Source organism: Ochlerotatus camptorhynchus, unplaced genomic scaffold (genome assembly GCF_037179485.1).
Source record: "Ochlerotatus camptorhynchus isolate MF236.1 unplaced genomic scaffold, CSIRO-AGI_Acam_v1.1 ptg000062l, whole genome shotgun sequence".
Lineage (NCBI taxonomy): Eukaryota > Metazoa > Arthropoda > Insecta > Diptera > Culicidae > Ochlerotatus > Ochlerotatus camptorhynchus.
In genome coordinates, this window is record NW_027040552.1 from 9694570 (window position 1) to 9708107 (window position 13538).

Consider the following 13538-nt stretch of genomic DNA (forward strand, 5'->3'; position numbering starts at 1 on the left):
GGGCATGACTAGGGGTAGGGGTGCAAATAACATTCAATTCCGTCACAAAACAAACATACCGATCTCTACTGGCAATTTGACATCATCTCGAAACAGCAGAAGTGAAAAAGAAAAAACAACACAAGAATCGGTAATTGATCCCTCGGTTGGGTTCCCCATTCACTCGAACGATGGTTTCAATTACACATTTCAAGTGATTTGCCCTACCTGTGCCAAAGGACCTCACTGCTACTATACAAACAGAAAGGTAGCTATGTGACAACAAACTGCCACACACGGACGCAGGACGCAAAAAAAATGTATATAATTTCCGCACAATGGAATCGTTGGGAGGGGTCCGGGGCAGTGCAGAGGCGCAGCATCTTTTGTGATGCGGAAGTTGCCGACACACGATGACGAAGAAGCGGGAACGAGCGAGAACCGTACAGCCGTATGACAATTGACAGATTTAAGAGGACTTCCAGATTTTTTTCTCAGTTTCCACTTGGATTGTCGCAATCGGTACTGGGTGAGGATATGACCGAGGGAAAGCAAATGAGAAATTGTAGCCGATTACGATCTCGGCAGAGAAAAATCGGATGAAGTTCTGGTGAAATTGGCAATCTGGAAGTGAAAGGGATTTTGCGTTTTCAGACAAGTTTCTGATGTAAGGTTTGGTTGAAAAAAAGTATCATGAGGATATTTAACGGATGCGTTAGAATGTGCTTGCACTTCTCGAACACAGCCGGTTGTGATCACCAGCGAGAGAATGAGCACTCTTAATGGCCACTGGTTATCGAGTCTTGACAAATAATTGCAACCTGTAGCTCAGAATGAGAAATCTGTCATTGATTTGAAATCGTTTCCAAGCTCTTTTGCCCTCTTTTCGTCCGATAAACAGGGAACTCAGAACTTTTCCTAGTATGAAATTTCGCAACATCATCAAAATCTCGGATTTATAGTGTTTAAACGATTTCTGGGATTATAATATCTCTTTAAATCTCAAGCGTACATCAGTATCTTGAATACACTCTAAAGATAAGGTCTCGAGTTCCACAAATTGGAATCTCTTTCAGAATGCTAGGATCTTTAACATTATATAAAGCCCTGCATTTCTAATATATTGATTTGTCCATGATTTTTGACCACATTTTAACTTTTTTCTTGAGATAATGATGAATACTTTCTATAAGGGGAAGGCGAGAAATTTTCCAACCCGATTTGATGATGATGATGATAATGATGATGATAATGATGATGATAATGATGATGATAATGATGATGATAATGATGATGATAATGATGATGATAATGATGATGATAATGATGATGATAATGATGATGATAATGATGATGATAATGATGATGATAATGATGATGATAGTGGTTTACCCATTGTATCAGGAAAACTAAGTCCGATAGCAGTGGGCTCTCTTCTCTGTTTGTCTTGATCAAGCTTAATAACCTCTGATTGTCCTGAACATGTCACTGTATGAAGGGCCAAAAACGGATTAAGTGAATCGATAGGCAAAATCGCCTATACGCATCTACGGGACAGTAAAGAATCTCCTTCCAACAACTTGATTAGCAAATTGGTCAAAAAAACGAGCCCCCAAACAGGAAGATGCCCCAATTAGTGGGAAGAAGAGCTCACCCTTTATCCACGAAATGTTATCAACAGGGAGTTGGCATTCAAACTCTCCCCGTCCAAATCGCTTCTATCGGGTGCCCTGTTGGACCAACCCCTCCCTTTTGTATATGTCTTTTAAATGTTAATGTTATGTAAATGTTATATATAATAAATAATCACTTATGGGAGTCGATTGTTATGATGAGTGTCAATAACACTTACATTTCGATGAAGATGATGCTATCTATTTTACCTTTTATGTGATACTTATCACCACAGAATCCAATTTTGAATCGTACACCAGGTCCATTAACAATACACTTGTGGTGAGAAGGGGCTCATGGTACCACTCATCCTATATAGTCATCTTCTTCTTCTTCAGCTTCACTCACCACCCGGAATGAACGCTCGGTGCGGTTATTAATATCAAATATTGTGTGTGGCAGGATAATTTCTCAAAAAGGGATTATACCATCTGTTTTCTGTTTATGGCCGTACGACTGCGCCCATTGATTTAACACACGGTGGCTCTTTATCCAGGATTCGCTCCTCAAGCCGCTGCCATAAAATACTATCAAAGTTACACACCTGTGTATAATATTTATGGGCGGAGTTAGTGTTACATGCAAACGAAAAAAAGATACAAGCAAGATTAATTTTTTAATGTAATAGTTTCATCTGAATGTCCAAATAATCATATCGTATCTCAGTGATATTGACTACCTCTGAACCTACTTTTAAAGTTATTTTATGATTATGTGGTTACTTTGGTACTCACATGAAATTTTGTGCAAGTACCACAAGTTCAACAACGCCCAACTATGAACAGCTCAATGCTTATCCCATTTACTTTTTGAATCAGCGAACACCAACATGATTATCTGCAAGGAAACACCAAAAATACAGTTTTAACTGATAATACTTTATAAACATCAAGCTGTCCCATATTGGACCCTGCCAACCCACGGCATCTGCACGCAGTGATGCAAAATATCATGACACTCATTCGACACTCGTCAACGCATCAACCGACTATCGCTGACAGAACGTTTTGTCACGCATTGAGAGGTAGAGCCATGGCAAACAACAATCACCAATAATGGTCGCTGCTCACAAGCAAAACGTTACACTCGCTGCTGATGATGAAAAGCACAACGAAAACAGTGAAGACTTCTGCAGTACGATGATGGGAAAAAGCGAAACGACAGAAGAAAATGAAAACAATGCCTGCGCACTCCATGTTCGTCTCGGCACGCGCGACTGTGTGAGTTACAAAACAAAGCTGGCAAAGTTAAACGGTAGCTGTTCGACTCACTCACCAACACACTCACATAAGCAAGTAAAGCAGCAACTGCTTCAAAACGAGCACAGATGAGTGTCGTGATTGTCGGGAATGAACAGATCGGTGATGGATCACCACCGAAGATGTCATTCACCAATTCTCGATAACTTTTTCAAAGGGACGTATCAGCTTTTGTAAACAATGCATGTGTTCGTCGATTTGGCGTAACTGGTAGCTCGCACACGCTTACTAACACCACTAGCAGTTAGGGGAAAATATCACCTATCTGATGGTAGTGTTAGCATGCGTGGGCAAGCTACCAGTTACGCCAAATCGACGATCAAATGCATTGTTTACAAAATCTTATACGTCCTTTTGAAAAAGTTATCGAGAATTGCTTTTTACTTCTTTCGTCAACTTGATGGATGGTCATGGAGAAAGCTTCGACGAGCACATTGATAGTCGAATGTACCAAGCGTTACTATCATGTGATAGGCCGCAACTCTGTCTGCATGGTAATGTAGGTCATCAAAATGATTCATCGGTTGCTAAGTGAAGTACTTCTCAATCTGAAACGATATATTTCTCAATGATTCAACTTTATTCTAACGTAAACTTAATATTATCACCCATATGCCCGTACACACCCGAAACCCATCCCACACAAAATCAAATAAAACGGTTTATGTAAGGTAAACACGTCCGGACATTAACGAGAATCTGGGCGCAACTACGGGTAATCGTCGAAAGAACTTGCATTTTACCGAAGACTACAAACCAAGAAGACTGGCAACTCTGCCAAAAATCTGGAGACAGTAACGGCAATACCTCTTCTGAGCAAAAGTGGAACCCGTGTATGATGGTGTGTGTTAATTCACGAGTGCATTCACACACACATAAGTAGAAATAAAAAGCTGTCAATTATTGGTTTTGTTATGATTGTCGTAAAAAGTGAAACGTTTCTTTCTACGCTTCATGTTATCTCAGAATTGTCTTCCACTTTTCCTAAGCCCTTTAGAGATGCATTTATTGGCATTCGTATGGTGCATTAGTAAAATGCGTTCCTCACGGCTTTGGCACCTGGCGGGGAGTTAAGTTGTGACGCAAGGCAACTTGGCACATTACTCGCTGACTATTTGAATGTCACTGGCCAATCCGACACTGTTGTTATCATTCTCTGGAAGGGGTCGGTCGATTCCAAGAATTATTAAAGCATACAGAGGATCACTATCCGGTTTTATCGTGTTCTGACAACATCTAAAATGGAAATATATTCTTTATCAATACGTACCGTTTGGGATTGTAGTCTTTCAACCTTTCATTTTCATTTTCTCCAACATTAGATCCTGCTACGCCTTCCGGATCTTTCATCTTTTACCGGATCTTTCATCTTTTTTAATCCTTGAATTTTCAGAAGCTTCCAAACGACGGTAGTTCACTCAATGGTGGTGAAAGCGGCCAGTTCCTTATAATGGATTGCTTCCAACAAGCAGAATAAACAATATTTCGGTTCCTCGTTCACAAGTAAAAGTTACTTTCACTAGATATCGATCCGAGTTCCAATCCTCTATTTGATCCACCATGACAAGTTTTACCTTTGTTACTAGCGTAACATAGGTATTATAATCGATTTTCACATGTCCTGCCGTCTGCGCCCTATAGCCATCGACACAAGCTATCTCACCTGTATAAAACATTCTCAATCGATAGAACTCGGCGCGATCTGGCTCGACAGTTTAATTACGACATCGTAGAATCAAATTGAATATGAAAAATCGACCCAGCAAGGTGAAATTTGCTGATGTCTGTATGTGCGTCTGTGGACGCGTTTCATCTAGGCAAGCTTTTTTCGAGATGGCTCATGCGATCAATATGGTTGATATCTCGTTCGATAGGCCCCATTGCGCCATTGATCGCTATTGATTTTTTTCTCGATCTGACTTCCGGTTTCGGAGATATATAGCCCAGAATGATTTTAGTGAACGATTTTTTAAAAATCAACGGTACACTTTATCAACATGATTTCTTTAACAGTAGAAAGATCTTATCCATATCTACTTGGAGAAAAAAAATTATACCGATCTAACTTCCGGTTCCGGAGATTTACAGGATAGAATGGTTTTAGTTAACGATTTTTTACAAATCAACGGTACATCTCATCAACGTGAAATTTGCAGCAGTGGAAAGACCTCATCCATATCTACCTGTATACCGATCTGACGTTTGGTGTTCGAGATTCCGCCTTATTACCTTTGTTACTAGCGTAACATAGGTATTAGAATCGATTTTCACACGTCCTGCCATCGACACAAGCTATCTCACCTGTATAAAACATTCTCAATCGATAGAACTCAGCGCGATCTGGCTCGACAGTTTAATAACGTTATCGTATGATACCTGCAATAATAAATCAAGAATATGGTTGATACGTGTATGTCGGTTAACCTCTGGTTTTTTTTTTTTTTTTTTTTTTTTTTCAAGAGTCAGAAGTCAGAAGAAGGCTTAATGTTTAGTTTGGGCGTTATGGTGAGAAGAAGAAATCGTACGCAAAATCGTGGAATGTAGGGGAGAATAGTCCATAATGCACCCCTGGGGTAAAATGGCCCCGTGCAGTTTTTCGATGCTGATCAATTATTAATTCTGGAAATATCATGTGCCAGAATGCTAGTTCAAGCACTGAACTAGCAATGCTGATTTTTAAATTCACGAATTGACAATCAGAAAGCTATGAAAAACAGCGCAGGGCCATTTCACGCCAGGGGTGCGTTGAGAACCATCGTACCCTACGTATTCCAATAGACCTTTTCGATGCTTCACATGTATGAATCGACGGTGTATTTTCCCACTAATGTGTTTCCCTCTTGCTCGCACTCGTTGGATTTAAATTGTACAGTAGTGTGCGCCGATTAGTCAGATGTTGTCCCTTCATATTTGTGCACGGCCGATGTGATCAACCCAAATAAAAGCTTCAATAATCTGCTGGAAAATGAGGAAAATTTACCAAAATTTTACACAGTCTAGCATGCTTGGCATACACAGTTGTACACACCAACTGCTCATTTGTTAATAACTTTTCACTCAGTTGTTGAAATTCATTTTTCTTTAAAGTAATTGATAGATTAGGATCATAGCTTGCTATAGATATGCAAAGAGCAGGTAAATCTTAACATTTGAATCAACACAAATGAATTTTTACACTTAAAGTCCGAGATGAGCAGTGAGCATTTCTCACTTGATTTTTACAACACAAAAACAAAAACAGTTTATTACTGGAATTAAAATCTACTTTTTCTAACGTATCTATAACAAGCTTAAATTTTATTCTATCTACTGCTTCAAACAGAACTATGTTTTATCAACTGTATGCAAAGTTATTAGCAAATGAGCAGTTCGTGACCAAAACTGTGTATGCCAAGCATGCAGTCTAGTAGTAGTACCAATAGACCAACAAAATTCAATCGTTAGAACTCTGGCATTTTTTCCTTGAAAAAGTGCGAAAAAACTGGAAAAACATGAAGTAAATCGCACTTTTTGCGATTAATGAGTAAAGTAAAATCAAATTTGGGTTGATCTCGTTGGCCGTGTGCAGAGAGTTTTTCCACCTGTCTGCACACGTTATTTCTAAACAATCTAAATTTAAGTAAGATCTACTCATTTCCATTAGAATTAGGGCTAAACAATATATAGCGAACTAGATTGTAACTTGCTGTTTACTCAATTTTGGGGGATATGAGTAGATCCTAGTTGTTTAGAAATAGCGTGCATCCTGCATTGTTTTGTTCAGGATAGTGTATCTGACGCTTTAAACCTTGGTCTCTATATATTATATAATATATATAATATTCACAAGGAGGATAGTGTAACTGACGCTTTAAACCTTTATATTTTATCACCCTCATTTTTAAAAATCGCTATTAGAACTGGTACATCGTGAATCTCTCACCGATCAGCTCCTGCCGAGTTCACGGGTAAACTTATGTTAATCTGCTGAAAAAAATTGACATAACAGCGTGGTCCTGTTCACTCAAAAAAAATTCAAATCTAAATAGTATAAAAGCTACGCTAAATCGCAACTCTCCCGATTCTCCCATAGCGTGGACTAAAGGGATAGAGTACATGCTTAGTATAAAAATGCTTTATGCACTCAAATGTATAAAGTGGGAATATTAGAATGATGTATAAAGTCTGTTTATTGGTCAGGGTGCGTTTTTGATTGCTGAAGTTACTGATGTTGAAAAAAGGTAAACAATAGTTTTCTTTTTCTTTTTTTAATCTCTATTAGAGATGTAAAGAAACGATTCGGAAATTATAGTTACTACACGCAAACCAAAAATCTATTACAATTAATGTTAGTTCCGTTTCCTATCATACTCTGTTCATGAACATCGCAACGAATGTTAGCAATTGACCATGCAGGCGATGTAATGGTTTTTTGTCTTTTTTTATTTCGTGTTCCATCTACGGTTTCGACTATACCAGTAAGCTTGTAGAACGACGCACATTGTAGAACATTGTAGAACGACGCACACACTTAACTCGAATCTCTCCAGCAGAAAAAGCATACGAAGTCGAGCATGCGAGAAAATGAGCGCTTCATCTTTGCTTTTAGGCTATCTATATTCAGAAGCATGGAGAGAGCAGTGGAAAAAGCACAGGTCTGATAGTCGCAACGTCCGTGGTTCGAGTTCAGTCGGCAACCTTTTTTCTATTTTTTTCGACATAATTAATTTCACTCACTAATACAACTCCACATTTTTCGGTCTCCAATTTTCTTACATCGGACCGCAGCTAGGTATATCGCATCCTCGGTTCATGCGGTCTCCACTTACATCCTCTGATGATGAATCCCACATAATTGTAAGCGAATCTTACATCCACCGGTTGGGTGTATAATTTTATTTTTTACTTTAATTTATTTGTGATCTGCTGCTGTGCTTGGGGTGGTGATGGACTATGGCTGCTGGGTAACGATCTGAATACATTTTGGGCTGCTGGGTAACGATCTGAACACATTTTGAGCAGAAACCTACTTACCCACCAATTCACCCGAAACTTCCTCCCCCAGGTCTTCAAACACTTTGTTCATCCTGAAAATAGATGCATTACAAATTACATCATATCAATGATGTTATTTTACCGAATACATACTTGTAGCCTATTTATTTTTCTTTGACATTCAAAAATAAAATACACTGGACGAATTTCATCTTTATTCAAACTTAGTATAATTTTGAAAGTGAAAAGTAATCAGACCATTGTATAAATATTGCTTAACCATAAAATGATTAAATTTTAATCTTTCTAAGTTTATTAATATTGTTGAGTGTTTACTGTAAATGAATACCGGAATAATGCTCGCGTAACATTTGAACAGGTGCTATCAACTTTTTTAAACAGCTTGCTACACTGTTAAAGATCGACACATTTTTATTGGTAATTTTCCATGTTAAATATCACATGATTTTCATGTGTCCACACATAAACAGAATCCACCCAGAAGTACACATGATATTTATGAGTCAAATGAATAGTATGTGTGGTTACACATGAATTTGCTGAGCACACATAAGAACTATTTGTCCGACATATGTAGATATATATCATTTGTTTATCACATTGCAAAAAATCATGTGTGGGACAGATAAAAATTCATATTGTATTTTTATTAGTGTAGGCCCTTTTCACAAGAACCGATGTACACCCTACCCGATGGTGTTGTAAGTTTGCGTAGACGTATTCGGTTCACGTGAAAAGGGCTTAACAAGTTGTGTGTACAAAAGTTGATAGGCTCGTCTCAAATGTTACGCGAGAATTATTCATGTGTTCATTTTAAGAAAACAGGGGCCCGCTGTTGTGTCACTTTTTATCGAGTGAGTGAACTCAAATCCATCCGTGCACTCCTCTATTAGGTACTGTAGCGTGACGTCACAAATGAACTCAGTGTTAATCGGCTGAACCTTTTTGACAGTTCAGTGGTACTGTTTAAATACAAGCACTTAGTCGTTTTTTCAAAAAAAAAAAAAATTCTAAAATTTCCGAATTTTAACTTGAAAATTGTCGAGGAACAGCGCATTGTAAGGATGTTGCTCGTGAACATTGCAGAAATGTGGTTTACATCTCACTGCAGTCTGAAAAATTATCGAGAAAATCCACCCAAGAAAAAATCGGCTAAGTCCACGTAAACAAAACCAATAAACTGTCATCAGATTGAGGTTAACCCCGACGGTGCAAAACCTAATTCGGGGTGCCGTAGGCAGTGATGCCACAATTGTTCGAATTTAACTCGCGTAACATTTGAAAAGGACCTATCCTCGTTGATCGATTCTTTTCATCGACTTTCTCTTTGATTAACCACGGCAACATAAATGAATTTCTCGCTAAGCTCACAAGACAGTTCGACAGAAGATGATGTTAGCTTTATAGTCGCTATATTCATAGCATGCCGGATAGAATCTCGCGAACAAATTGAGCTGTCAAATATCTGTTTGACCAATTCAGCTGTCAAATCACGACCAACAACAGAAAAGAGCACATCAGCTATTGCGAACAAAACTTTCGGAACCCGTTTTCTCGTGTCTTAAGGCTCGCCTACGCAAACTAACACCATCTTTGGGGAAAATTTCCTCTATCCGATGAAGCCGGTAATTTGCGTTCGATTGGCGAGGAAAGAATAATCAACGGTTTGTTTATAAAACTTGAAAGTACCATTTCAATTGTTGATCTACAATTTACCCCTTTAACTTTGGGTAAGCCGTGAGTATTCGACCCAACTCCTATTTACTAGACATAGAATTGAGTGAATTTAGTTACAAACGAAGAACAATGAATTATCGGTTTCGTAAAGCTAACTTGATTGAGCCTTTCGAATAAACGAACTTGATTTAAAAAAAATCTTCTTAATCATAAGCCTAACATAATTCAATCATTTGTCATTAATCATAATGGTTGGAAATGTACAAATCACTTATTAATCATTCATCAGTGAAGCAAATTCTCAAACCACGCAGCACTGCTTTCATGGGTTCTCTTAATTCATCTTAATAATAGATAAACAATGAGAAAGAAAAACCAACATCACTTTTAATGAGCAATCAGAAATCAGAACTTCTGGATTTTAGAAGACCGTTTAAAATTTAACAAAGATAATAAAATTAAATAACATTATATTTAATGAAAAATGCGATTTGGGTTTGGTGCTCGTAGCTGCTCAAATGGAAGAAACGATTATTTTTCTGAATGAATAATCATAATCAAAAGATAAAAATATATTCCGCTAATCTGAAAAATCCCTGTACGATTTTGTTTAAATCTGGAATCTGTATAAATAGATAGGGGGAATGACGGCTTCGGCATGACAGACTATTTTCGGCAACCGAAATTGAAACGCTAATTTCACTGGATTTTCTTAGGAAAACACTTCGCTGAATGCATTCAAACGATTCTTTAGGCCTTCAGCTTCAGGATTTCCTGGAAATGAAACACACGTACTACAAAATGCTACCGATTTAGAGTTGCCGATGGAAGCACAGCAGCTCAAATAGAATAGCACAATGGTTGCTCTCACTAGAGAAGATTGGAGCTTTGTAAAAGCGTTTCAAAACAGTTTTTGACAATTCTTTCGACTGAAATTGTTAGAGCAGCTGGCAGCAAAAGATTGTAAACAAACCAATACTACATATGTGTGCGTTCCTGGTTAAATTTGTCAAATTTTGTAGATATTTTTGTGTGTCCAATTATAGTAATATGACGGCAGTCTTGAACGGGTACGTTTTTGAATAGTGCAATTGCGTTGAAGCTTAAATTTAAACAAATTTCAGAACTTTCAAGTAGTTTGAAAAAAAAAATCTCCTACACAACATTGCAAACGGTTGTAAACAATGTGCTACAAATTGCAACCATTAAATTAAATCCATCACAGTCTGGATTCTTCGCTTTATCCAAACAGCGAACGTAATCATTCATCTCATAAATTTGCAAAACGCACAATAAGAGCAATACACTGCAACCATAACGACGACTGCCTCCATCGATTAAGATCTGAGGTTCTAGGAATCGAGATCGCCTAATTAGGGGACCATGCCTTACACTGCCAACGAGAAAAATCTGCATCATCTACCACACCGATGAAGATCCCAGCAAACACAACCGGCACAAACCACATCATTTAGACGCGCACGCCGCCGTCGCCACCAAGTTGATATTCACTCAAGCGAGCGCTCTTGATGACGCGACTAAATCGACCGTAACGCAGTTTTCAGCTGCAAGCGAGCGGGAGCCACACACGTGCTTAGACGTGGCGGCATAACGCGGCCACACGCGACCAGCCACCATCACCAGTCCATCAAAATCGAGAAAACGTGAACGCTCATGAATTGGAGATATTTATTCTGTCATTTGTAAAACCCGGCCCGGCATTGTTGGATTTTATGACCCGCTTAGAGTGTTGTAGAGTGACGTTTTCTCACTTGTGCCCCTTCCTTAATGCATATTTATAGGTAAACCGACCGATGACGATGAAGAAGGAAGGCATCCAAACCCGGAACCGGAAGCTGTCGTCCAAATCGAAGAAGAAGAAGGGAATGCACGGATCGTGTCTTCCTTTGGGCAGCCACCTGGGGGACCTGATGAAACCACTGGACCACAACAAATCCTTCCCGGGAGGGTTCCCCGGATCGATGGGTAAGTTTCGCTGGAAAAGAGTTAATTACTACAAATCATCGATCCATCTCTTTCCATTGAACACAGGTCAGCACGGTCACCTATCGAGTGGGTTGCATCCGGCTCATACGCACATGCACGGAGGATGGTACACTACCGGTATGGGAGCCCTCGGAACGTCCAGCAGCTTGCAGAGCGGGTTTGGAAGTGCCGGTTCACTAGGCGGCGGCGTCGTACCTCACTCGCAATCCTACCACCTGGGACTCAATTCAATGGTAGGTTTTCCACTGAACCCAACAAATCGCGAAATCTTTAACCGTAAACCGATTCCATTATCTTTCCCCTTGAACAGAGTTGGCGCTCAGAGTACACGTGATGGAACAGTAGTAATTTCAACACCAACCTGTTTGAGTTCAGCGCGTCCCCAAAGTTGCAACATCACCCCCATCACCACCACCATCAGCAGCACCAGCAGCACCAGCAGCAGCAGCAACAACAGCATCTTCTGCAGGACGATCAACAGCATTTCCATTCGCACAGTGCCGCAGCAGCGGCAGCACTGTTCGATCATCATCACCATCACCATCATGCCCATCCGCATCTTCATCAGCATGTTCCTCCGCTGGGAAGTGGTGGAAGCGCCACGAGCAGTCAAGATCAGGAACTGCACAGTCAGCAGCATCAACTGCAGCTGGCAGCGGCTGCGGCTGCGGCGGCAAGTCAAGTACAAATTTAGGGCGGTCCATGGGTTCCATATGGCACACATACACACTCTGTGTGAAAAGGTAATTAGGTTTTGTGTTTGATTGAGCTAACGGCTTAAACAAAGTTTCGGTTTTTTTTTATTCTCGTAATGAGGCTTAGGAAATTTAACATTTAAAAAAGTCTAGTCATGTCAGCTGTGAAAAATTCACTACTTATGGAGGATCATCTGGAATTTGTGTAATTTGATCGTGATAGGTTTGACCATGTAACGGAAGTGTCAATGGTAGAGTGAGAAGAAATAATTTTCAATCCATAAACTTCGTAAATAACTAAGAGAGTTCAACGGGATTTTTGAAGAATTGTTGATTTTTAATCAAAGGTCGAATCAAGTATGACGCCCATCAGATTTACGACTTTTTTAATCTATTTTTAGGACACCTTCTTCCCCCAAAACAAAGAGTAGTCGTCATATTTGAATCGCCCCCAAAATGAATTTAGATGAGTCCATTCGGATTGGTTGGGAAAACTTCAATTATGTTTTATGAGGAACCCCAATCGGCATTTTCATGGAACCCAAAACCAGGGGAAGGTGAAACATCGAACAATCAAGGTGCTTATTGAATCCTAAGCAAAATACTACATGAACAAGGTTTGAACGCATGAGCGAACAAATTAAGCTTGAGTGGTTCACAGCTATCGCTCACCTCGATTGAAACAAATTGCTTTGGCTAACTTTTAACCATTAACATGAGCACTCAATGTGTAAAACATATCCCACATATGGTTAGCTACCCCATTTTTGGCCTATTAAGCACAACCCGCACTTAGCTTTTCTTAATCTAGCGTACCAGCACCAAACAGAATGTTATTGATATTGAAGGCTTCCAAATTTATTTACCTTTCGGTACGTACCGTAAGATTTTGTAAAGAGAAACAAATTGTTGGAATACTGTTAAAAGTCTAACACTGCTTCTTGACGCCAAACTCGGTCTACGGATTCTAAACTCGGCCTAACGCATTAAAACGCCATTGAAACGCCAATGAGTTTACTTCGGCCTATCGGATGAAGTTAAAGATTGATTGGGTCGGAGCGCTTCATATGTTTTTGAGAATATTGGGTGCAAACGTTCATATCACGCGTTCTTATTGACTGCATTCGGTAGCATTTGAACTAAAGTATCGTACCAAACGCATAATTTACCTGTTAACATCGAAATATTGGATTTATTTGATGTTTTCTGCTTGATAGGTCCAAAATGGGCGCTTAGGCCGATGTAGTTCTCT

General features: G+C 39.3%; 1 protein-coding gene across 1 annotated transcript in view; it reads left to right on the forward strand.

The window, feature by feature from the left end:
- The window catches only part of LOC135717613 (transcription factor GATA-3-like), a 645192-nt gene extending 632153 nt beyond the window's left edge, over positions 1 to 13039 (forward strand). The window contains exons 6-8 of the mRNA XM_065239738.1: positions 11387 to 11570; positions 11637 to 11824; positions 11902 to 13039. Coding sequence (XP_065095810.1) covers positions 11387 to 11570; positions 11637 to 11824; positions 11902 to 11925 — 396 coding nt within the window. The 3' untranslated portion in view covers positions 11926 to 13039. The remainder of the gene's footprint in view (positions 1 to 11386; positions 11571 to 11636; positions 11825 to 11901) is intronic.
- The last annotated feature ends 499 nt before the right edge of the window (positions 13040 to 13538 follow it).